The sequence below is a fragment of the Loxodonta africana genome, chromosome 19 (genome assembly GCF_030014295.1).
Source record: "Loxodonta africana isolate mLoxAfr1 chromosome 19, mLoxAfr1.hap2, whole genome shotgun sequence".
Taxonomy (NCBI): Eukaryota; Metazoa; Chordata; class Mammalia; order Proboscidea; family Elephantidae; genus Loxodonta; species Loxodonta africana.
The window spans coordinates 8,739,902-8,767,286 of NC_087360.1; the positions used below are offsets into that span (position 1 = coordinate 8,739,902).

The 27,385-nt window shown below is 37.5% G+C and overlaps 1 protein-coding gene across 10 annotated transcripts in view; it reads left to right on the forward strand.

The window, feature by feature from the left end:
• Positions 1-27,385, forward strand: part of IFT81 (intraflagellar transport 81) — a 76,984-nt gene that overhangs the window by 21,144 nt on the left and 28,455 nt on the right. For all 10 annotated transcript variants that reach the window (XR_010318573.1, XM_023539283.2, XM_064272178.1 and 7 more), the window contains 4 exons: positions 1,439-1,602; positions 4,640-4,735; positions 8,836-8,982; positions 25,550-25,699. Coding sequence is in view for 9 of the 10 variants with exons in the window: in XM_023539283.2 (XP_023395051.2) it covers positions 1,439-1,602; positions 4,640-4,735; positions 8,836-8,982; positions 25,550-25,699 (557 nt within the window). In the remaining variant the exon portion in view is untranslated. The remainder of the gene's footprint in view (positions 1-1,438; positions 1,603-4,639; positions 4,736-8,835; positions 8,983-25,549; positions 25,700-27,385) is intronic.

A 27,385-nucleotide genomic window follows, 5' to 3' on the forward strand; every position in this document is an offset into this window, starting at 1 on the left:
TGATAAATTTTGATATATGTGTACACTGGGGAAACTATCACCATAATCACCATCATGAACGTATCCACTGCTCCTAAGTTCCCTCGCGCTCTTTTGTAATTTTTCACTCCCAGCCCACTCTGTCCCCCACCCAGCCCCAGGCAACTGCTGATCTACTTTGTTACTACAGATTGGTTTGCATTTTCCAAAACTGGCAACTTTCTTTCTAGTAGAGAAAATATTATTTAGGAATTTTAAATCTTTAAGAGCACTTTAGGCTTTGATTGCATGCATTTCTGATTTTGTGTGTCATGTTTAAGAATTTGAAGGTGGAAAAGCTGGTAATCTAATAGCCAAAGAAGCCAGGAAATAGATTTGTTCAGAAACCGCAAATAGGAATGATTGCCTAATTGCAGTGTGATACACCACTCTCCCTTCCTCCAAAATCCCAGAAAAAAGAGGAAAGTTAAAGAGATGAATGGAAAACTTGTGAATTTGCCATCAATAAATTTTTACATAGTAAATATATAGTTAACACAAAGAACTAAAAATAATTATAAGGCTTTGGGCCAGATTTATTATGCAATTTACGTACATAGATTACTTAAACCGGAAACCAGCATTTTAAAACGTCAAACCAGAATTTGTAAATGTGTAATGGAAAGATTCTGAAATAAACTTTTTAAAGCTCTCTAGGCTGGGAGTTTATAACTAAACCATTATTCACTGAAAACCTGTGTGTGTATATTTGTGCACTTTGCCAAAATAAGAAAACTATTAAATCTTAAAAATGTAATTTAAGTTGCCACTTAACTGTAAACTAATAAGTTATAAAATCAAAAACTACTAGAACAAGGAAAGCCTAAAATATTTATGAATGTAGATAACTTCTCTTTTTCAGGTTTTAACTTATAACTTCAGTAATGTTTTCAGTTGTTTGAATCTGACATTATAATGTATTACCATTTATGAAGTATTAGAAATATAAGTTATATCAGAAATACTATAAAAGAATAAACGATTACTTTCTTCTATGAGAGAGAGCCTGGGTTAGATTTCATTTGAGTGTTGTCATTTAGTTCATGGATTTCTTAAATAATTAGAAGGTAAAAAAAATATGACCCAAAAATGTATCTGACCTACAGATGTTATTTTTGCATATTGTGGGGTATTAAGTAATTAGGTTGTAGTTTTGAAAAATCATATCAGTTTTTTCTATAATTATTTAAATATTCTTCCATATAAATTATTTAATTTGCTTTTTTATTGTCATCCTAACTACCTTCAAAATTTTTCATTGGCCAGTCTTTTATTTATTGTATATTGTAATTATTATATGGAATGCTTTAAACAAGTATGTCTTACTTTTCAAGTCTAACACTCAAAACAGTGCTGATATTCAGAAAATCATTATACCCTATATTTTTTGGCTGAATGTTCATTGATTTTACTTTTAAAGGCTTAATGAAGAGGCTAGAGGAGGAGATAAAGTTTAATTCATACATGGTAACTGAAAAATTTCCTAAAGAATTAGAGAACAAGAAAAAAGAATTGCATTTTTTACAAAAAGTGGTTTCAGAGCCAGCTATGGGCCATTCTGATCTTCTTGAACTTGAATCTAAGGTAAGTGACAATCATCTACTTTTTATAGCTCCCAATTTTATCTCATCCCCAGTCCTGTGCAAACTGTGTGAACTGCTCTCTACAGTGTTCCACTCTTGACTCTAGTTAACTTGTGCAAGAGTGACAACTCTATTTATGAGGAGTTACAGAATGTAATGCTGTTACCTAATGCACGTGCGGTTATAAAAGCCTAGCCACCTGATTAGGAAACTCAGTCACTTGGACATGCAAATTAATGCATATGAATTGATTCACAGATTTAATATTCATACTTTAGTCATTTAGGTCCCCCACATGTCTGTCAGTTAGTTTGTTGTACTGTGGGGGCTTATAAGCAAAGAATACCAGAAAGATGTTTGCCTGTGTTTTCTTGACTATGCAAAGGCATTCGACTGTGTGGATCATAACAAATTATGGATAACACTGCGAAGAATGGGAATTCCAGAACACTTAATTGTACTCATGAGGAACCTGTACATAGATCAAGAGACAGTCATTCGAACAGAACTAGAGGATGTTGCAAGGTTTAAAGTCAGGAAAGGTGTGTGTCAGGATCGTATCCTTTCACCATACCTGTTCATTCTGTATGGTGAGCAGATAATCCGAGAAGCTGGACTGTATGAAGAAGAACATGGCATCAGGATTGGAGGAAGACTCATTAACAACCTGAGTTATGCAGATGACACAGCCTTACTTCCTGAAACTGAAGAGGACTTGAAGCACGCACTGCTGAAGATCAAAGACCACAGCCTTCAGTATGGATTACACCTCAACATAAAGGAAATAAAAGTTCTTACAAATGGACTGATAAGCAACATCATGGTAAGTGGAGAAAAGATTGAAGTTTTCAAGGATTTCATTTTACTTGGATCCACAGTCAACACCCATGGAAGTAGCAGTCAGGAAATCAAAAAATGCACTGCATTGAGCAAATCTGCTGCAAAAGACCTCTTTAAAGTGTTGAAAAGCAAAGATGTCATCTTGAAGACCAAGGTGTGCCTGACCCCAAGCCAGGATGTTTTTATACACCTCATATGCACATGACAGCTGGACAGTGAATAAGGAAGATGGAAGAATTGATGCCTTTGAATTGTGGTGTTGGCAAAGAATATTGAATAGACCATGGACTGCCAAAAGAACAAACAGATGCATCTTGGTAGAAGTACAACCAGGATGCTCCTTGGAACCAGGGATGATGAGTCTTCTTCTCACATACTTTGGACATGTTGTCAGGAGGGATCAATCCCTAGAGAAGGACATCATGCTTGGTAAAGTAGAGGGTCAGCAGAAAAGAGGAAGACCCTCAATGAGATGGATTGACACAGTGGCTGCAACAGTGGGTTTAAGCATAACGATTGTGAGGATGGTGCAGGACCAGGCAGTGTTTCATTCTGCTGTGCATAGGGTCACTATGAGTTGGAATCAACTCAATGGCACCTAAAAACAACAGTCATGTAGATGGCAAATTTTTAAATAAATCATTAATTTTTATTTCCAAGAATAATAATATAACAATTTTACGTTTAAAACTAATATTTTTTATTAGCCTTTTATGCCAGCTTTAGGATTGCCAAGCTTTGTTGTAATGTCTACAGAAATCTGGTGTCATAACATTTTTGTTTCCTAGAAATAAAGCAGTAACCAAATATTTTTTTAAAATAACAAGTATGAAAATTGACTTGCTGCTAATCCCTTAATGTGCTTAATATGGACTTAATAGCCAGTACAATTAAATACATGATTCTGACCATTTTGCTCTTTTAATGTACTTAGAGAAATTTGGAGCCATGAGGACATAATGATTAAGGGCTTGGCTGCTAACCAAAAGGCTGGCAGTTCAAACCTACCAGCTGCTCCACGGGAGAAAGATGTGGCAGTCTGCTCTGTAGAGATTTACAGCCTTGGAAACCCCATGATGGGGCATTTCTACTCTGTACTACGGGTTACTATGAATCAGAATCAGGGCTTTGAACCGGTTCAAACCTGGTCAGTCATGGCCGACAAAGCGAAACTGGGAACAGACCCGAATTTTTTAAAATTTGGGTGATCCAGAACTATAGCTGGAATGGGAAAAATTACAGGTTGAAGCCCTGCAGTAGGAGACTAGAAAGAGGGTTAGTGAGCGCTTTCAAGAGAATGAAATTGGATTATTGCCAGAAGTGGTTGGCCGCCATCCTTTGTTTCTGACTCTTCACAAAATTCAACAGGCGGGTGATTTGGTTGCTACGCAATGTGTGTGCTGCCCTTGTTTTCTGTAAGGGAGATTAAGTTTCTAGTAGGGCTTTGACCCATAATTTTTCCTGTTGTGGTTATGGTTCTGGTTCACCCAAATTTTAAAAATTCAGGTCTGGTCCAGTGTCGATTTCTGGGTCATGATTGAACCAGGAAGAACCAGTTCGATGCCCTGAGAGAAATTAGATGTCTAAGTCAGATTTGGCTCAAATTCAATGTCATGGAATTAACAAGAAAATCCTAGTCTTTTCAAATATACTGAAAGCCATGTAATTTTTTAAATTATTATTTGTTAAGGACTATATGTTTCTTTTGGCTTTAGTCAGTTTTATTTTATTATATTTTGTAAAGGTTTCGATGAATGACCACGATAAATGACAGTGTAAAATTGCAGGTCATTAGAACAGAAATGGTTTTTAGATGTTAACCCTGTCCACTCTCAGCTGGGCTCATGAGTTCCAGTTACTAAATCCCTGAGAATGTTTGTCCAGATTTGTCTTTATGGCTTTCAGCAACTTGAAAGTCACTATCTTGGCGAGTGGATAGCTTTAGATTTTTAAAAAACAGCTTTTTCGTAATAATGTATAAGTACTTTATGTGAAATATATCATGTACAGTGTAATGTAAATTGTTTCTAAAATAATCATAACAACATTAAGTAATCTTGATATCAATGGAACTGCTCCTCGCCTCAAATCACTAATGATTAAAAACTCTAAAGTCAGAGTTTGGCTTGGCCAGACATCATTTAGTTTGTGTAATCATATGGAGGGTTTTAATATTTTTCACTTTCTTATTGTTTTAGATAAATGAAATAAACACAGAAATCAATCAGCTGATTGAAAAGAAAATGATGAGAAATGAGCCAATTGAAGGCAAACTCTCACTGTATCGGCAACAGGTAAGACCCGCTCTTTGGCCCACATATTTAGATCTGTAATCTTATCGGTGAAAATCTCCATAAAAACCACAGGCTGTGTTATCTACAGCCTTAAAAGTGAGGAGGAAGCAATGAATAAATGCTCCTCTGTCACTGCTAATCGCCAGATTACAGTAAAGAATTTGTGGAAAAGTCACAAAAGACAAAAGACACATGTTCAAGTTTGAAATGCAATACACCCGATAATGCCTTGTTTCCTTAGTGACTGCCAACTCTGGTGATAAAGCTGCTTGTGTTCATATCTGAGTGTAGAATTTCATTTTTAAAGTGATAGCTTGCCTTGTTGTTGTTAGTTGCCCCATCCAGTCGATGCTGACTCATGGCAACCCCATGTGTGCAGAGTAGAAACGCTCCACAGAGTTTTCAAGGCTGTGACTCTTCAGAAGCAGATCGCCAAGCCTGTCTCCTGAGGTGCCTCTGGGTGGGTTCGAACCATGGACCTTTTGGCTAGTAGTTGAGTGCTTAACCATTTGCTCCACCCAGGGACTCCTTAGCTTAAAAAAACAAGAAAATCCTTAGCTTACCTTAAAAAAAAAACCATTGTCATCAAGTCGATTCTGACCTACAGTGACCTATAGGACAGAGTTGAACTGCCTCATGGGGTTTCCAAGGAGCAACCATAACTCCTAACCACTGCATCTTTAATGAGTCAAAAGGTAATACAACTTTTTCCAGTTAAAAGTCAGGTTGCACATGGGAAATAAATTAAATTTTAGTGCTAAAGCATTTGTTATTTTTTCCACAAATGTTAGATTGTATGGATTTGTAAGTTTTATATTTCTGGGCAAAAGATTCAAATGGAAGCTGTGGCTTACCTGAAAAGAACCCAGCTAATAGGAGTTTAGTGTGAAGAGCATTCCGTAGCCTCAGAAAATAATGAGCTAGATAAAAGTATTATTCAAGGACACTAGAATTTTTAAAAACCCTTTATAATGGGAAATTTCAGCTATATACAGAGGTAGAGGGACTAGTACAGTAAACCCTCATGTATCCCTAAACGGCAGAAATCATGGCCATTCTTGTTTCATCTGTACTTTCATCATCCAGCCCCACCTGGATTATTTTGAAGCACACCTCACACTTCATGTAATTTCATCTGTAAATATTTCAATGTGTATCTCTAAAAGGTAAAAGACTTTTTAACAATGACATACCACATCTGAAAAAATTTAATAATTCCTTAATATCAACAAATATCCAATCAGTGTCCAGATTTCCCTGAGTATCTCGATTTTTTTCTTTTCTTTTTTCACATTTGCTTGGCTTGAATCACGATCCGTACAGGATTCATACGCTGCATTTGGTTCATATGTTTAAGTTTCTTTTGATTGATAGATTCTCCTTCTCACTTATTATTTAGTAATTTCTTGCAATTTACTTATTGAAGAAACTGGGTCATTTGTCCTATAGCATCTTCTGTGATGTCATTTAACATGTCCCTCTGTCTCCTGTATTTCCTATAACTTAGAATTTAGAAGTTAGTTTGATTTTCATATAAGTAAAAACCATTTCAATTTCTTTTTCTGTGACTTGTCCCTTCATCTTTATATCTATTTTTCTTTAGGGTTGTTGGCCTTTTCTCTTTTTTAAAAACTAAGTATCAGGAATGTTTACGGTTTTTCTAGCTTATAAGTTGTAACATTTTTTCCCCAGTTTGTGTCTTTTGACTGTAGTGTTACTTTTGCCTTAGGAAAGTTCTTAGCTTTTATGAAATCAAGTTTATCAATCCTTTTTCTTACTGTTTTCAGATTTTGAGTCATAGTTAGGAATGTTTTCCCCACTTTCAGGTTATAGAGGAATTTATTTAAGTTTTTTTTTGTTTTGTTTATTTCTATGTTCTTTTTAGAACAAATTTCCTAGAATCTGTTTAGAATTCTGTCTAGTGGGATGTGGTACATAGTGTATCTTTTTTTCATGTGGCTCTCCAGTTGAGCTAATGACAATAGTAAAAAGCCCGTTTTTCCTCAACAGATTTGAGATTCTGCCTTTATTTTATCCTATATTTCCAAACTATATAGGCTTTACTAATAGATTTTCTATTCTGTTCCCTTGGCCTATCTATTCATGAAGCCCATCAACTATTTAATCTATGAAAGCTTTATAATCCCACTCTTGAGATCTGATAAAGCTAGCTACCTGCACTCCCAATTGCTTTACTTTTTCTGGGTTTTTCTAACTACGCTTGCATGTATGTTCTTCCAAATAAACTTTATTATCAACTTGTCTAGCTCTAGAGGAAAAAAGCAGTTTTTTATGTTATTGGAGTTATATTACATTTATCAATTGAGAACTTAACATCTTCATGATGTAGAGTTTTCCTGTCTAAGAGCATGGTCTGTCTTTCCATTTGTTCAAGTTTACTCTGTGTCATAAAGGTTTGGAACTTTTCTTGTTAAATTTATGCTTACATATTTTATTTTCTTTTTTACACATATAAATGAGGTCTTTACATTCCTTATGTCTTTAACTGATTTTGTTCGTCTATGAAAACTACTGGTTTGTTTGCTGCGGCTTTTCCATTGGTTCTTTGGTTTTTTAGCTATATAATTGTATAGGCTGAAAATTCCCATTTTTCCTTTCAAATTCTTTTCCTTCTCATTGCTTTCTCTTGTCCAGTGGTATTGGCTAATACCTTCAACACAGTATTAAATTATAGTGGAGATAGGAACGTCCTTATCTTGTTCCTGCCTTAAGTAGGACATGCCCTTGTGTTTCTCTCTTATGTAAGAATCTGGCTTTGGAGCTGAAGTTTACATTTATTTTTGCAGATTAAAGAAATATACCGTCAATTCCTACAAAATTCTGATAGTGTATCATTCCTTCTTCGTTTCTTACCAGGAATACTTAGGTAGAAACAGTCTTTCATCAACTGCCTTTTTTTTTTTAATAGGAAAGTCTTGAAGGACAATAGACTATTTTATAATTTATGCTAGAGATTCCCCCGTCCTATCAAATTCATATGGAGAAAATATTTTTACTATTTCACTTAGGCGCCCTGTTGGCACTGTGGTTAAGAGGTTGGCTGTTAACCATAAGATTGGCAGTTCAAATCCACCAGCCGCTCCTTGGAAACCCTATGGGGCAGTTCTACTCTGTACTGTAGGGTCGCCATGCATTGGAATCAACTCAACAGCAGCAGGTTTGGTTGGTTTTTGGTATTTCACTTAAGAAAAACAGTTTAGCTAGTATTTTTCTTAAGCTAGTGTGGCCATGTCTTATTTAAGGAAATCCCTAAGAGTTCCTGTTGTTATAGTTGTTAGGTGCCATTGAGTCCATTCCAACTCATAGTGACCCTGAGTGACAGAATAGAACTGCCCCATAAGGTTTCCTTGGCTGTAATCTTTACAGAAGCAGATCACCAGGTCTTTTTTCCCACAGAGCCTCTGGGTGTTTTCGAACCACCAACCTTTTGGTTAGCAGCAAGCTCTTAATCATTGTGCCACCAGGGCTCCCAGCCAATATGAAATGCTGTATTCATGGTTACAGCAACCATTTGGCTTCTGTAAACATTTGCATAATTGTGGTGAGTCAGGTGTTTGGTATTGAGCCTGCATTTTATTTATTAGAATGCCCCAAATTTAACAGCTGTTTTAATATTTCATTTTGAAAGTATGATTTCTTGACCTAGATTGACCTGTGTTATAGTTTTAATAAAGCATTCTTGTTTTCGTTCAGTGAAAGAAAGCCCACTGTACAGAACAATAGACTTAGCGTTGACTTCTATTTACTTAGGAGAATCTATTGTCATTGGCATTTGAGTGTTACTTGATAACACTTTCATATTCTTGTTCTTATTGCATTTTTGTTTCTCTGCTGATTCGGCCTGTATTTTCAGGGCTTTTATTTTCCAGCATGTATTTAGGTTGATATTTAATGTACATTGCATGATCACACTAAATCTGTAACTGGTGATGCTAAGTAGTGGGGCAAGGGTTAGTGGTCAGGAGACATCATCCTGACATTGAAAATTTAGTTCAGTAAAATCTAAAATGTAACTTCACAAGAATAATAGAAAGTTGATTGTATGTATTCTTTTCCTTTCATGTTTAATGATCAATTAGGCATCCATCATTTCTCGTAAAAAAGAAGCCAAAGCTGAGGAACTTCAGGAGGCAAAGGAGAAATTAGCCAGCCTAGAGAGAGAGGTGTCCGTAAAGACAAATCAGACCCGGGAGTTTGATGGCGCAGAAGTTTTGAAGGGAGATGAGGTAAGTTGAAGTATCTCATAGGACCAGGGTATGAGTAATGTCTTCTGTTGAAAACATCAGTGTGTTTGGCTTTTCTAGTTTGAACGTCAGTAACTGGATGTTAATCTTATTTTATAAGACTTATTACCTAAAACCAAAAAAGAAAAATCTTTTTGCAAAAATATTGATATTCTTGATATAAAATGGCAGAGATCTTAGTGATGTTATGAGGTAATGTTCTAATCTCCTACTTTTTAATTAAGCGAATTTATATTGAATTTATTTATTGTAAGTATTAAGTTACAAAAGTGAAACGAAATCAATGGAAACTAATAGATAAGACTAAAATTTGTACTTGTTGATAAATGTATTTCCATAAAGGGCTAAGAAAATACCATTACTAAGTCACTTTGTCAGCAATGTGTATTTGGCCAGTGGGGCTGCCACTGTTAAAATAACCTCACCAGAGACACTTACAGAGGAGCCCTGGTGGCACATGGGTTAAAGCAGTTGACTGCTAACCGAAAGCTTGGTGGTTCGAAACCACCAATGGCTCCAAGGGAGAAAGATGTGGCAGTCTGCTTCCGTAGAGATTTACAGCCTTGATAACCCTATGCGGTCGCTGTTGAGCCGGAATCTACTCGAGGGCAGTGGGTAGATGCTTACAAATTAAAAAATGCAGGTACATCTTGCATCGCTGTATACTTTAAATTTGGAACAGTGCTGTAAAATCTGACGTTTCATTTTCCGCCTGTCAAACTCATGAGCTTGCCAGGGCAAATAATAATGTCATTTACAGATAGCTAAACTCAAGCACGAAAAATACAGTTCTTCAAGCCTTTTTCATAAAGTTGGATCAAGAAGGGTGAGAGAATGAAGCCAAATATCTTGTCTTCAGCTCCGGGTTTTTTTTTTTTTTTTGTCAAATCGAATGATAGATCATATTTTACTCTTACAGGCTTTTTTGTTTGCTTGTTTAATATTAACTACTAGGTCTCAGCAAAAGCTGCTTTGAAAAGCTGCTTGTGTCCAAATCTCATTTTTGGCTCTAAAAAGTAATTGAATTCATACTCTTACAAATTGGCACTGAGCCTTCACTGTGCCAAACTCAAATGAATTTGTTCCCACAGCACCGCTTTTCCCCGTGGTGCTTGGGGTTGTAGCCTCCCAGTATGCCTTTTAGCTTTTTCAGGTAGGAGTAGATTTAGGAAGTCAGCACCTGATTCAAATATTTCCTTTGGCTTTTAGCATCCACTTCCAGATTGAATTACGACATGGAAACATTTTAAATGACAACTTGGAAGCCAATAGTATGTACTTCGTGACAACCTTGCTATTCCGGGGGAGAAAAAAAGATTAATTATGCAGCAATATTGCTGTACAAGAGACCATGCTACCTCTTGGCATTTTATCTTAAGAAAATGCCAGCTGGCAATACTAACTGATAAGGCCACATTTGACACAAGCAGTGCTTGTCACTAAGTACGAGATGTTTCTTATATGCACACGTGAGGGAAAAGAGCCTACAGCCAAAATATTAGCGTGTATTTTTGAGAGTCCGTGATGAATAGGAAAAATATCTGATGACAGAAAAAGACATACTTTCTTTTGTAAGGGGTTAAAAATAACTTTGGAATGATAAGGTCAACTTAATTTTTGAACAATGTCTGGTCAGAAACTACAGCAAATCAATTAAATTATTTGGCAGTTACCTAAAAGAACAGAAGGTATTGGGGAACATTAAGCATGATTTTATAAAGAGCAAATCTTAGTGAGCCAATTGTATTTTCTACTTCGACGACACGATAGGCCAGATGGACAAAAGGGAGGAAGTTTGTTATACTTACAATTATGTAATACAGCTGGACTTCACTGAGGTTTCTGATTCAGTATCACATGGTCAAAAAACCCGCTGTGTTGAGGTGACTCTGACTCATAGCAACCCTGCAGGGCAGAGCAGAACTGCCCCGTAGTTTTGTTTTTTTTTTTTTAATTTTTATTGTGCTTTAAGTGAAAGTTTACAAATCGAGTTGGTCTCTCACACAAAAACTTACATACACCTTGCTACATACTTCCAATTGCTCTCCCCCAGTGAGCCTGCTCCCTCCCTCCACGCTCTCTTTTCGTGTCCATTTCGCCAGCTTCGAACCGCTCCCCCCGCCATAGGGTTTTTGAGGCTGTAATTCTTTTCTTTTCTTTTCTTTTTTAAGATTTGAAGCTTTTTTTTTTTTTTTTAAATCGTGCTTTAGACAAAGGTTTACAGAGCGTATTAGTTTCTCAAGGCTGTAAATCTTTATGGAAGCAGACTGCCACATCTTTCTTCGGTGGAGCGGCTGGTATGTTTGAACTGCTGACTTTTTTTTGGTTAGCAGCCAACCACTTTAACCATTGTGCTATTAGGGCTCCTTAATCACATGGTAGTTACCCAAAAATCATGTTCTGTGCCACCCATCTGTTAACACAGTTGGTGAGAGGATGTTGAAAAGTAGTAGCATGGTGCTTGGAAAGGATACTGTGCCGGGAGTCATAGGGAGGAGAGTGGCGAAAGGGGGCTAACCTTTATGGAGCACCTTTTATGTACAAGGTTCTGTGCTAGACACTTTCCAAACATACACTCCTTTACTTCTTGCCATCACTCTAGGGGTGTTATTATTATTTCAATTTTATAGTTGAGTGAGGCTCAGAGAGATTATGGATTCACGTAGCTAATAAGTAGCAAAGCTGGGTTCCACGCCTCTCCTGCATCTTTCTGTTGACCTTAGACAAATCACTTAACCCCTCTGCATAATGGTTGAGAATTTGGCTGTTAACCAAAAGTTTAGAAGTTTGAACCTATCAGCCACTCCACTGGAGAAAGATGTGGCAGTCTGCTTCTGTAAATATTACAGCCTTGGCAACCCTGTGGGGCAGTTCTACTCTATCCTATAGAATCGCTAAGAGTCGGAATTGATAGCAATGGGTTGTTTTTTTTTTAACCTCTCTGAGGTTTCTCCTATAAAATGGTGATAGTTGCCTTCCATTGTTCTTACAAATAGTTGTCAAAGCTTCTGAAAACTTCAAAGACTCTGTCAACATATAACATTTCACATCATCCCGAAGTAATCATTCTTGCAGGCAGCATGTTACTACTACGTGTGTGAGAAGCAGTAAAATGGTGTGTTAGAGAGCACAGGCTCTAGAACTCAGCGGTTTGAGTGCAGATCCCACCTTCACCACTTACCATACTAGCTTGGTGACCTTGGGCAAGCTTTTTAAGCTCTTTGTACTCAGCTGTGAAAGGTGAACGTTACTAGTACATACCTTGTGGAATTACTGTGAGGATTAAATGAGTTAATACTGCTGAAGTGCTTAGAACACCACCGGGCACATAGTAAGTGGTCAGTAAGTGTTAGCTCTTAATATTTTTATCATTCACTTAGATGAAGAATTGGAAAGCTAGAAATAGCGTTTACATGTTAAATATTAGAAATTAGTGTTCCCCAAAGTGGAAGCAATTCAGTAGAAATAAATATCAAATAGTGTTCTATTTAGGGATAAATAATTTACACAGATTCAAGATAGGGGAAAATATGACTGACGAGAGTTGTTTTAGCTGCCATTCATGGAGCAGTTACTGTGTGTTCGGTATTGCCTTGAGAACTTCAAAAATATATCCTAATTCATCCTCTCAGAAAGTCTGTGAAATAGATATTTTCTTCATTTTACAACTCAGAAAAGAGTCTTAGAGTATTTAAGTAACTTGTCCAAAGTCACGCAGGTAGTGAGTAGCAGAGCAAGGATTTGAACCTAGATGTGAATGCCTCTGCAGATGGAATTCTGTGCTGCTCTGCATTGTGGACAGCCATTAATTGGAAATGTTAGTCTGCCAGAGGTTACACAACGGCCATTCATTTGGATGTGAACCTTCATCCTTGATTAAGCTTATGTAGTTGATGATTCTTGGAAAATTTTAGGAATATGACTGTTAATAAGGATAAATATAACATTACTATACGTATATAATAACTTATATTCCTTTTGTCATTTTCGTTTTGGAGGTTGGCTAGCAGTTTTTAAGGTTTGGTAATGAGACATGCATTTTGATGCTTCGTACCACCATTGAGGTTAGTGCTGCAGATGTTACGTCGTGTCTAAGAGTTGCAGCACTTCTGATTGCAGGCGACAAGTGCTACAGGCATGTGTTCTTTCCGTACTTTTTCATAAGAGCTGTTGATTTGAAATGGTTCATTTTTTTCTAATGTACTTTGGTTACAGCACAGGAACCTGTTAGTTAAACACGTTCTCTTATTCTGTCAGAGTTAATGACATAGGGAGGAATTTCCTGAACGGTTGAAATTATTTCCTCGGTAGTAGAGATAACCATTTTTGCCAGTCTAGCCTATCTTAATTTCTTTCTCTTCACCACCAGCATTTGGTAGGTGATAATATTTTTAAGATGATTAAGTTTAGAGACTACTGTCTCTTGACAAAGCTAAAAATGGGTTGTTGTTATTAGGTGCCGTTGAGTCGGTTCCAACTCAGAGTAACCCTGTGTACAACAGAATGGAACACTGCCCAGTCTTGTGCCTTCCTCACACTCATTGCTATGTTTGAGCCCGTTGTTGCAACCACTGTGTCAATCCATCTCATTGAGGGTTTTCCTCTTTTTCGCTGACTCTCTACTTTTTCAAGTACGATGTCCTTCTCAGGAACTGGTCCCTCCTGATAACATGTCCAAAGTACATTAGACGAAGTCTCACCATCCTTGCTTCCAGGGAGCATTTAGGTTGTGCTTCTTCCAAAACAAATTTGTTGAACACACCACCCTGCTTGCAGGGTTGGCCGTTAGTTGGTATCTTAGTTATCTAGTGCTGCTGAACAAATAATTTCTTTCATAAAGATCAGCACAAAGCTGGTTCCTATGAGGCAGAGGTTAAAGATGTCTCAAATGCCCAACTTTTCCAAGCCGCTGTACCACTCCATCATCTCAAACGTCAACTACTCCCTCTTCTCTCAATACTCTCCCTCCTGTCTTTGGGTTCCCTAATTCACTGCAACGTCTCACAGAATTCACAAACCATATAAAGGAAATGGCTCACGTGGTTGTGGAGGCAAGCCCCAGATTTGTGGGTCAGACGTAGACTTCTTCCCGGCCCTGTCTCTGCCCCAAAACACTCAGCTTTCTCACTCCATGGGCCAGGAAGCCCACTGCGCCATCTCCTGCAGGTCTCTGCTGTGGGTCTCTCCTTCTTTGGTGTTGGAGGGCTCTCCCCTCTGCCCTGGAATTGGTTCTCTTTTGAGACAAAACTGACCAGTCCCCTTCGTGGTGGGTCACAATTATCTTATTTGCATAGCCCCACCCAATCGCCTGGGTGGGAGTCACAAGACCATGGCTAGAAAGGCTTCACACAAAAGTAATTAATCACACCACAGCTGCTACAACAGAGATAACCATGAGTGGATGGAGGTAAACAAATATATTCTCTCAGTTTGTTGTTAAGTGCTCTCAAGTCGGTTCCAACTCATAGCGACCTATGTTGCGCAGAACAAAACACTGCCCGGTCCTGCACCATGCCCACAATCATTGTTATGCTTGAGCCCACTGTTGCAGCCACTGTGTCAGCCCATTTCGTTTTTCTTTGACCCCGTGCTTTACGAAGCATGATTTCCTTCCCCAGGGACTGGGGAACCCTTCTGATAACATGTCCTGATAACTTTTGAGTAGTGTTAGCATGGTTTATCTTTTTTCATCCTTTTACTTTTAACCTGTTTGTGTCTTTATATTTAAAGTATACCCCTGTGATTAGCATACAGTTGGGTCTGAATTTTGTATGTACGCTTTATATTGGTTTTCTTGCTCATTTATTCCTTCTTAAGCCCATGTTTTCCTCTTGGATTCACTTTTTATTTTGCTGATGTAAAACTTATGGTGGTCCTTGAAGAAGAAACGGAGTTGATCAGTGTTAAACTTACTTAACTCATGAAAAATAGTTGGAATAGGTATAGAATTCTAGTGTCAAAACAATTTTCCCTCATAACTTTATTAACTTCTCACATCCATTGTTGCCAAGGAAAAGTCAGACGTCAATCTGTAGTGCTGTGTCCCCTTGTTTGTAATCTTACCTCCCACAGCAGAAGGTTTTAGAATTTTTCTCATCTTTTCCAACCTAAAATTTCAGTACAGTATGTTTAAGGGTGTAGCTTTTTTAATTCATTCTTTTTAACTTCAGTGAGTCTTTTCATTTTGAGAAATTTTTCTTTATTTCTTTGACTATTTCCTTTTATTCATTCTTTCTCCTCTCTCTATATAGGATGGATATTGGAACTTGTGGCTCTGTCCTCCATGTGGCTTTTAACTTGGCATATTTTTCACCTCATTGCCCTTCTGCATGCCATCATAGATGAGTCCCTTGGTATAGTCTTCCAGATTCTTCTTTGTCTTTTTAGCTTCTTGCCATTATTGATCATTTTATTTCAATGCTAAAAATTTTACTTTCCAAGTATAGCTCTCATAGGTTCTGGATATAGTATTGTCTTCTTTCTAAAAGTAATTAAAAGTACTCTAACATATTCTAGTGTAGTTCTGTTTGTTCAGTTAGCTTTGTTTCCTCTCAGTGAGTTTAAAATTCCTTCATAGTGTTGGTTTTCCTCAAATGTTTCGTGATTTCTGATGTTGTATACATTTTTTATTTGAAGTGGGAGGGGAGGTTGGGGTGTGTACTCAGTCTTCCATCAAATTCAGATTTCTTATTAGTTGCTTCTGCCCTGTTAGAGGAGCCTTTGAGTTCTGAAGAAGTGCCTCAGGGGACAGTTGGGCAGTGTTCTAGACCCCTCTTCCAATTTCAGCCACATCAATTCTGCTTTTATCTGGATTTTATATTGGGGTTCCAAGGAAGAATTGGTTTGAAAATAAAGTTCCAGTCAGTGCTACAAAGAAGTTTGAAACTCACTGAACCAGATGACCAGCCTAAAGTTCCTTCCAGCACTAAGAATCCATAATTTCTGATTATTTACTGGGAATCACTGCCTAAAAATGTGTGAGTAAATCCAAATCTCTGTGTATTATTTTTCTGTATTTTATTACCTGTAGTTCATAAATTGATTTGATATTTGATTCTAGTTAGAATCCACATATGGTTGTTTTAGAATCTTTCACATGCAAACTTGCTGTTATTTGAAATTATGATAACTTCAAATACTGGGTGGGGTAGCATCTTAATGTTCAGTGAACTTAATTTTACATGTTTCAGAGTGTTTTGAAAATGTTAACATAGAAATGTCTTACTTATACGGTACTCAGTGTGTTAGGAGATGGAAAAACTTAGTATTACAGTGTTACAGTATAGTGTAATAATTAATGACCATAATTATGACAGAGTATGTCAGTAAAAGGCTACTGTGATCAGAATGCTTTTCTTGCAATAGCAGAGAGATCTTAGCTAAGTGCATCTCCTCCAGGAAGCATGCAAACCCTGATGTTGTTTCCCCACCCACACCCAGTCCTCCTGAAAGGTACACCCAGCACTCTGCTCTTGTATGTTGTAATATTCATCACACTGTTCATGTTCTGCCTTCCCTGTGTACCCAGTGAGCTTTGTGATGGCAGGGGCATATCTCTTATTCACCACCATTTACTTAGTACCTGGCATGCAGTAGGCAGTTGGTAAATGTATGGAAACCCTGTATGACTGCGTTTAATCTAATCTAGATATATTTTCCATCAGAAAATCTCTTGGCCCTTCTGAGTAGGCTTCAGCAGAATAAGAAAATGTACTTACATGTAACTCTCTGCCCTAACCCATAGCCATTTGTTTCATTTTATAGATAGTTATTTTTAAATGCCTGACCACAAACCTAAATTTGCCATTTAATCTGGTAGCCTCCAGCCAAGTGTTTTTGGTAAGTATGATTTTTGCCAGTTCACAGGTCAGCAATATGAGCCTGGTGACCGTGTCTTAGGTAACGGAAGAGGACAGAAGAGAGCCTCGGCCACGTGTATTAGTGCCATGTAGCTACTGATCTTTACCATCTTAGCCACTTGATATCTCTGAATCTTTCCTTTAATAACGGAGGAAAAAAAACAAAAACAAAGAGTCAGCTCCAATGCTGCAGTACTTGTAACCTTCCCAAGCCATCATTCGAATGAATGCATGCCTTTTGGGTCTGAGCTTTTTTCCAGCAAGAAGTGAACCTCTAGTTAAGGAGCCACTGATACCTCAGCCACTGAAGGTCAGTCGTGGTTGATGGTGTTAATGGTCCATTGTGTTTTCTTCCCTAATCATTACAAGAACTCAGCTGTTTTGTGGTTATAGCTACTTTAAAAATGTGCTTGGTCAAGTAATATTTATAAGCAGCTTTAGAAAGGGCCAACCAATTCATTCTATGGCTACTGACAGAAATCCTAGAGCTAAATTGCAAAGATTATGAAATCTTCTTTAAATACTTCAAAGAGAACACAATGAAGATAAGGGAATCCTGGCAAGATTGGCTGCAGCTGTCAGATCCTGAAAAATGAGGAATCAAATTTTTGACACTTGTAATTGAATCATCCACCCTTCTCGGTGAGCCCAGGCAAGCCTGTGATATTTTTAGAACCTTTCAAATCACATTGTACTCTTCAGAGTTCATCGCAGGACCCGAGGCTCCTAAAATTTCCCAAGAGTTGTAACAAAACAGAATCAAATAAATTTGGCTCAATCCCCTGTAATAGAAGTAGTGTATTATGCATGCAGCCTAGGTAATGTCATCTTTTTTAACCCAAAATTTGAAGATCTGGAGAGTTAGCTGCTGGGACAGCAGTTGAAAACCCCATTAGAGAAATAGTAACAGCTGCGTGGTGCTGATTTGATTTATAATAGAAAGAAGCACAGAGCCCTTGCATGGTATGATTAACTGTGGTTCCCAGATGGATGTTCCTATGCTACGAGTTTCATTTAAGACAGACTTCTACCAGTATATATCATGTTGCTGCTTTTTATAGACTCTCTAAAAAGAATTAGCAGCTAACTATCCACTACCATATGTAGGTAATTACATTCTTTATGCTTGGCTTGCAGAGATTGTCTAATTTAAAGTTAAAAACGTAACAGTAACAGGTTGGAAAAGGTTAGGATAGTATTTGTGTACGTGTTTATATGGCGCTAGTTACGGTGGATGATTTGAAAAGACTGTCAGCAAGAAACAAAGGTTGCTTTGAAACATTTTCTCTTGCCTTCAAACAAATGGCAGCAACTTCAGGGAGTCCAGATGGTGGAATGGAGAGGGACATGACAAAATGACCTTTTCAGGTTTTTCTGCAAGTCTGAAATCAGACAGAACACAAGACACTGACAAATGAGTGAAAACACTGGGGCCATTGGACATATTCATGTTTCTCTCACATAGGCAGTGTTATCTCATCTCCCACCTAACTCCCTGTAGTTTTCTCTGATTGAAAAACAGTTGTTGGAATAACTGACAAAGACTTGATTTAGTTGAGAAATGGGAAATAGCATGGCTGTTGGCCTAAGGATTTACGGACAGCAGTGCTACTCTAGTCCCACTTTTATAACTTGCTGAACTCTGGTGAGTTGTATTAATTTCTCTATACATTTCCTTCTCTATAAAATGGGAATGTTGTTGTTAGGTGCCATCAAGTGGGTTCCCACTCGTAGTGACCCTGTGTACAATGGAAGGAAACACTGCCCCGTCCTGCACCATCCTCGTAGTCATTGTTATGCTTCAGTTCATTGTTGCAGCCACTGTGTCAGTCCATCTCGTTGAAGGTCTTTGTCTTTTTCGATGACCCTCTCCAGGGACTGATCCCTCCTGATAATATGTCCTGGTGGTGCAGCGGCTGCTAACAAAAAGGTTGGCAGTCTGAGTCCACCATCTGCTTCTTGGAAACCCTATGGGGCAGCTCTGCTCTATCCTATAGGGTCACTGTGAGTCAAAATCGACTTGACGGCAGTGGGTTTTAAAACGGGAATAGTGTTTTCTAAAAAAAAAATCTCTTTGTGATTCTTGAACTATGTAAAATATTTACTATATGGTTGTCTTATAGAAAGTCCTCACAGCTAATTACTATGGAAATAGTTTTCAGGCCAGATGTCAAGGTGGAAAGTTTGCAGCCAGAGTAGAGATTCTTGTATTCACATAAATACCCAGAATACTCTTGAGTAGCACTCATAAATGGTCAGATACTTAAGGAAATAAGCTGCCCCATCCGCTTAAAAAGCTGGCCAGATTTTGACCATTACTGTTAAAGATCCTAAAACATTAAGTGGATAAAAAGAGAAAGAAATCTGTCAAATTCCCTTTTAATCACAAAGGAGCTGAGTCTATAAAATTGGTTTGTGGCCAGAAGCTAGCACTATGAAGCATTTATCCATTACCAAAACCAAACGCATACAGTGTTTGAAATAAAGATTAGAGCTTCCCACAACTGAGTACTCTCTGAGCACCTACTGGCATAAACTATAAAGCATTAATCTTATTGATCTCAGCATCTAGAATGACAGCTGCTCTTTGATAAATGACAAATTTAGATTACAAACGTGTATTGGTCCAAATGATTAGCAATAGCTTCTGTAATGGGCCTTCCTGCTCAGGTGCAAGCTTTGTAGTTCTCTTTAGTGACAAATTGCTTGATTGACCTGCTTGGTAGTACACTACAGGCGGCTTTTCCCTTAATGTTCCAAGGATTTATGGCTCACCTCCTGTGCCAGAGTTCCTTTCGAAATTATTTTTAAAATATTAAAATTAGAAATTTCATAGAATTCACTCATAACCCTGCCTGCCCAAGACAGCAGTTTTTATTTGTTAATTCTTTCCCAATCTTAGTTTATAGACATACATACAAAATTTTACATAGTTGTACTCAGAATATGTAAATTTGTAGTCATTTGCAATAGTGTTTATACAATTTTAGTTCTAAAGGGCATCCATCACACCTAGACCTTTACTTTTCTGCTCGTTCTAATTATTTGAGTTTTAAAATTTTTTTTAGTGTTTAGAGTAGACAATACCATAATCAGTTCTTATTTTCTAGACACTCTTTACCTGTTCAAACAAAAGTGTCAGATATTAGTCTTCATTATTCCATTTTAATAGAATTTTAGTACATTTTACTGATCTTGTAGAAAAGTTACTCAGAATATTTTTATTTTAGACAGTTAACATTCATTTAAGAATATTGAACACTGTGTGTTTTGATCCTTAAAGATTATAAAAGTGCTTTACAAAAATATGTGGTATAGTAAAAAATTGGCTACTAAACTGGCAACTGTTTTAAGGTTATGGTAATTGTAGATATTTAGGTCAGAATTTGTTTTTATGTTTTAATTAGGTCAGGATTTATGGTAACAATGCTAGCTACTGTTTATTTAATGCTGCCCTAGGTACTGTGCTAATTGTCTTACATAAATTTTTCATATGTAATCCTCATAAGAACTTTGATACATGCATTGTTATCCCTTCCCTCCCCCTCTTTTTTAAGTTAAACAGATACATAAAGAGAAAAAGTAACTTGTCCAAGGTTACCTTAAATGGTGGACTCAGGATTTGAAATTAAATTTCTCTGATTCTTAACTATTCTCTGAATTACTTCTGTGACCCTGTTGTACTGCCCCATGACATTTAGTGATTAATTTCTAAATGAAATTACTTGTGAATATATGCTTATGTAAGTTATTAAAACACACAATTATGCATACATTCAATTTTTAATACACAAAGTCTATTCAAAACAAAATCTGTCAACTGTTAGGTTTTTGTTGGTGTTGTGCTTTTGGGTATGTTCTTTTAGTTTAATTAATTATGGTTTTTTTTTAGAATAATACACATACATAGTTTAAAAAGTACGACAGTACTACAAAGCTCATAATGAAGATAATGATCTCCTTCCACATTCCCACTGTATACTTCCCAGAAGCAACCGCAAGTAACTCTAGTTGTTTTTTCTAGTGTTTATTTCCTTATTTCTAAATAACATGTTTATGCTGAAATTTCTTGATTTTTCTATTATGAAATACTACCACGGAAAATGAGGATTTAGTTCTTATACTTCTCATTCCCTTCCACCCTCCGTACCCAAACTTCCATGCTCTGTAGCCTCCCAATATAATTATGATTTTTGGTTAAATTGTTATCTAATGCATTCATTATGTTTATACAAACATTGTTTACTGCTAAGCCCCGTATTGTACTGTGATTACATTTCCTATCTTGTACTTTTTTTTTTCCTTAAATTAATACTGGTCTCATATGTTTTGTTTGTTTATTTGCTAAGTTTTCAATGTACCTATCACTCACAGCTTCAGACTTCCTGATAGAGCTATACAGTTTCTCTCAATGTGGTATATGGCCCTACTTGAAACAATTTTCCTTTGATTCATAGCTCCACTACTCTGTGCACACCAGCCTGCCAGCCCGCACCTCTGTGTAACTAACTCCCCAACCCCACTCACCTCCCGGCACCCTGACCTCTGGCCCATGTCCCTATGCAGCTCCCAATCCTGCCTCACTGCCTCACCTCTCCAGCCACCATCCTGACTCTTCTGCACCAAGAAGGGAAGGAGAGAGCAGTTTTCACTCTCTCATGAGTGCGCACTGACAGTTACCAGGGGCTACGTGAGTGATGATGCCATCACTCTCGCAGCCAATAGAATGTGTACTTGTGGTTTCATGTGTTTTAAGTGTTTCTCAGTTTTAATTTCTAATACGGTAAATATTGATAGATATAATCCATATAAACAAAATCTTTTTGGGGACCTTCAATAATTTTAAGAGTATAAAGGGTTCCTGAGACCAGAAATTTCAGAATTATTGTTATAGATCCATTGGAAAAAGACAAACACCCCAATAGAAAAATAGGCCAAGATAGGCAAATCATTAAGTGAAAAATCCCCACATATGCCCAGTGAACATAAGGAAGAAGTGAAGATCCCTAAAAATTAAAGAAATAAAAATAAGGTAGGTATATAAATTGACATAAGCTTTCTGAAGAGCAGCACGGCAGCATGCGTCAAATGGCTATGTTCCCTTTGACCATTTCTGTAAATAATGTCCTATAGAAATTGTTAAGAATGTGTTCAAAGATTTAACTTGAATGTGGGCATCATGGTGTTTTGACAATATTGAAAATTCGGAAATAACCTAAAATCCGGACGATAATTACAAGAAACCTCCAATGGAAGAAAAACATTGGTGATGTGTTTTCTTTCTTCTAATTAATTCAGGGGTACAGCAGAGTCCTTAGAGTATATCGATGCCCACCTGTTGCTTAATTGTTTGGAACTGTGGTTAATCTGGGAGCCCTGGTGGTACAGTGGTTAAGAGCTACAGCTGCTAACCAAGAGGTCGGCAGTTCAAGCCCACCAGCCACTCCTTGGAAACCCTACAGGACAGTGCTACTCTGTCCTAGAGGGTTGCTAGGAGTCCGAATCGACTGGATGACAACAGGTTAGGTTTTTTGGTTTTGATGATTAATCTGACCCTGACTACCCTTCCCTTAGGTAGTATGTACAGTGAATGTCAGATAATACCCAATCAGCATAGAGCACATTGAGTAATTTGTGGGTTTGTTCCTGCACCAAAAGCATTTATAGCTTTTAGCTTTTAAAAATATTTCTGGAGCGCAGCAAGCTAGAGAAGAGGAAGATTGGCCTAGATATCACAGAGGACAGCAGATGAACAGGATCGATTTCGTTTTGGGCATTTTGCCTGGGACACTTTTAATAGGACATATAGTTACTCTAGGGATTTTGAGTCTGTGGTTATGTCAGGCTTACGCATTTATTCTTTAAAAGGAAAATTCACAAGTTATTAGACTCTAGGTACGTTGGTATGACTTAAATTTTTAAAGCAGTTCTTGTAATCCAGCCTTTGATAATTTGCTGTGTGTGGGCTGGATTTCTTAATATTCAAACTAACTTAATCATGGATTGAAAAATATTTTGCACTTCCTTCCTCTAAAGCACAATGTGTTCTTCATTTCTTTAGAAATTTAAGTCAAGTTTAAAAAGATGTCTAAACTAGGAATTGGAAAATTATTTTTATGTGAAGAATTTTCAATCTCGTTCTTCTTAAGGAGTTTTTTGTGTATTAAAGAATCAATCAAGCCCTTCCAGAAAATAAAAAAAAAGCCCAACTTTTAGAAATGCTATACTCAGGATAGTTTGCTGTCTTATAATTTAGAACATCTGACAGTCTAGTCTTGACCTTAATTTAGCTTTAAAAATTGGAAGAAAAAATACCAACATGTTAATAGACCTTGAGTTGGGGTAGTGGCTTTGAATTTTCCCTTTTTTTCTGTTCTATCAAATTTTAATAATATGCTCATTATTTTTATTATTTATAAAATTTATGACCCAAAAAGTGAGTTTTAAAAAGCACTGGGCATTAAAAAGGCTTAGATTTGCCAGGAATTATATTATGTAATAAAGAAGCTTGCTTTAGTTTTGAACTGATGTGTACATAACAGGTGATAGGGGAAAAAAAGGGTTGTGTTCTGTTTCAGGAATTTGTCTCTCACATTGATTTCTGACGTCTGCTTCTCATATTGAGCATTACTTTTAGTGAGCCAAGGCTGTTCCCTCTACATGGAATGTTCTTCCCTGCCTCTTTCCTCCTTCCTCTACCATGCCTCAGCACACCTCTATTCCTTCAGTTTTGGCTTAAATATAACATATACTGAGAAGCTTGTCGTAACCCACCTCCCCTAAATCCTACTCCTCACCTTTCTACCTCTATCCCGATCTAGGTTAAAACTGCTGCTATTTATTATCATGGTACCTACCCTTCTTTGTAATGTTCACATGGTTGTAAATACCAGTTCAATTTTTTTTCCCCACTGTTCCTTAAGCTTGACGAGGGCAGGACCTGTGAGTATCTTGTTTAGAATTGTATCCTCAGTGTCTAGCACAGGGCCTAGGACATAATAGATAATAAATTGTGTGCTGGTTAAGTGCTATGGCTGCTAACCAAAAGGTTGGCAGTTTGAATCCACCAGGCACTCCTTGGAAACTGGGGCAGCTCTACTCTGTCCTATAGGGTAGCTATGAGTCGGAATTGACTTGATGGCAACGGGTAATGGGTGTGTGCCCACAAGTCGATTCCAACTCATAGCAACCCTATAGGTCAGAGTAGAACTGCCCCATAGGGCTTCTAAGGCTGTAACGTTTATGGGAGCAGATTGCCAGGCCTTTTCTCCCTTGGAGCTGCTGGTGTGTTTGAACCACCAACCATTCGATTAATAGTGAAGTTCTTAACCATTGTGCTACCAGGGCTCCTTAGATAATAAGTAGTACTTACCAAATGAATTCATTGAAGTATTATGTTTGCTTCATTTAATTTGCTCCTCTAAACTCTACTTGCTATTACTTAATAATGGGTCTTTCCATTAGAGTGGTGTAATTATAACTTTGACATCATGAATAGATAAATGGATGAATTAAACAACCATGAGTTTCCACCAACTTGGAACATTCTTAGTATTTTAATATTTGGGATGGGTTTTATCTTAATGTATCAAATGCTTGTTAGGATATATGGTAACAGTACATTTCTTAAGTGATCAGTAGTGACTTCAAGTGTTAACTATTGTAGTTACTGGTATTAATTCCAGTAGATCCAATATGTTGTTGTTGTTAGGTGGTATCGAGTGGGTTCTGACTCGTAACAGTTGTGTAATCCTGTGTTAGTCATCTAGTGCTGCTGTAACAGAAATACCACAAGTGGATGGCTTTAACAAAGAGAAATTTATCTCCTCATAGTAAAGTAGGTTAAAAGTCCAAACTCCGGGCGTCAGCTCCAGAAGAAGGCTTTCTCTCTCTGTTGGCCTTCTCATCAACCTTCCCCTGGACTAAGAGCTTCTCCACACAGGGACCCCAGGTCCAAAAGACACGCTTTGCTCCCGGCACTGCACTCTTGGTGATGCGAGGTCTCCCTGTCTCTCTGCTCGCTTCTCTTTTTTCTATCTCGAGAGATTGCTTCAAGATTCAATCCGACCTTGTAGGTTGAGTCCTGCCTCACTAACACAACTGCCACCCATCCTCCCTCGTTAACATCTTAGAGGCAGAATTTACAACATATAGGAAAATCACACAATACCAGGAATCATGGCCCAGCCCAACTGGTGCACACATTTTGGGGGGAACATAATCCAATCCATGACAGCGATCCTGTATACAACAGAACGAAACACTGCCTGCTCCTGAGCGATCTTTGCTACCAAGATAGTATACCACAGTACGTAAGTTATGCCATGATAAGACCACAGCCATAATTGTTATCATCTCCTTTTTTTTTTTTAAACATTTTTACCTTTATAGGGCTGAGTTTGTTTTCCGAGCTCTTATTCGTAAAGCCCCAAGTGAATTAGCCTTTACATAAGGATTTAGAATATTTAGACGGGTCCAAAAAATAAAACATACACAAAATATTTTAACTTAGCAGTTTATCTTTTCAGGTTTTCTAATAAAACTAAGTTATTATTATATACTTGTGACACACGTAAGGTAGACCTTCTGTAGCATATTGGACAGTAGCAGAGAAAATTTTTCCAATTCTTTGAAGTTATATATGATATTACTTTTCTGCTCATTAGAGTATATATTATGCTCTCTTACAGTTCAAACGATATGTCAGTAAACTTCGAAGCAAGAGTACAGTTTTCAAAAAGAAGCATCAGATAATAGCTGAATTTAAAGCGGAATTCGGTCTCTTACAGAGGACAGAAGAACTTCTTAAGCAACGTCAGGAAAACATTCAGCACCAACTGGTAACACAGTGTTGTCTGGGACTGCCAGAAATACAGACGCCAGATGGGTTGTGGGTTACATCTTTATACTGAGGGCATTGTTCTTACCGGAAAAACCACAAAATTATTTATTTTCTCTGATTAATTACAGAGATGTCATATAAGCGGATACATTTATTTTGACCGTAACAGTAAGCACTTTTTTTTAATGTGTGCTAACTTTGAGGATATTAATATAAATTGAATTCCAAATGGGTTTGTTTTTTTTTTGGTTAGCTAGTTAATATGAGTAAAATTATAATACCAAGAGAGTGTAAAATATTTATTATCATGGTCTGCCGGGTAAAAATTTCTAAGCAGCCACTTTCAAGGAGCTTTGGAAAGAAATATCCAGGGAAGAAACTGTGTAGAAGTTGCTTGCAAGCTTGTTTCTTTTGTATTTGTGCTGTAAACCAAAAAACAACCAAACCTATTGCAGCTGAGTGAATTCTGACTCCTAGCAAACGTATAGGGCAGAGGATAACTGCCCTGTAGGGTTTCCAAGGAGCATCTGGTGGATCCAGACTGCCAGTCTTTGGTTAGCAGCCAAATGCCTAACCACTAAGCCACCCAGGGCTCCATCTGTGCCTTGGATGTCAGAAAAGTCCCTCTAACCACAAACCTGTCTCATTGTAAAGGCCAGTTACTTCTGAGTTTTCTTGGTTTGGCTTTTTTTTTTTTTTTTCCCATGGGGAAACTGTTTCATCAGAATGCTCGTTTACCAGATAGCAGTAATCCTGTTGAGGTAAATGAAATGTCAACCATTTGTAGTTCCATTTTGCTGGTGATAAGAACTTTCCTATCTCATGCTGTCAAATATTGTTAATATACTTAAGATTGAAGATTTACTGTGAATCAAACATGGATGCAAACAGGCACTAATTTTTTTTTTTAATAATACTGTGTTTTAGGTAGAAGTTTACACAGCTAGTTTCCCGTTTAATAATTTTTATATAAATTGTTCTGTGCCATTGGTTATAATTTGTACAATGTGTTAGCTTTCTAGTTATTTCCATTCTGTTTGTTTCCATTGATCTAGTGTCCCTTCCCCTCCTTGCCTTCGCATCTTTGGTTTCGGGTAAATGTTGACCATTTGGTCTCACATAGCTAATATTTAAGACAGCACATTACTCATGGGTGATATTGTTTATTTTATAAGCCAGTCTATTATTTGGCTGAAAGGTGACCTGCAGAAATAGCTTCAATTCCAAGTTCAAAGGGTATCTTAGGGCAATAGTCTCAGGGATTCCTCTAGTTTCTGTGGTTCCAATGGTCTGGCCTTTTTTAGGAATTTGAGTTTCATTCTCCATTTTTCTCCAGTTCTATCCGAGACCTTCTATTGCATCCTGGTCAGAATGGTTGGTAGTGGTAGCTGGGCACCATCTAATTCTTTTGGTCTCAGGTTAGAAGAGGCTGTGGTTTATGAGGGCTGTTAGTCCCATGGACTAGTTTCTTCATTGAGCCTTTGATTTCCTTCATTCTGTTTTGCTGCATACAACTAGAGACTAATAGTTGTACGTTACATGGCCACTCCCAATCAAGATGATGACTCTACTCACCAAACTAGGATGTAGAATACTATCTTTGTGAACTGTGTTATGCCAGTTGACTAAGTTGTCCCCCAAGAGTATGGTCCCAAGCCTTTTAACCAATAAACCAATCCCACAA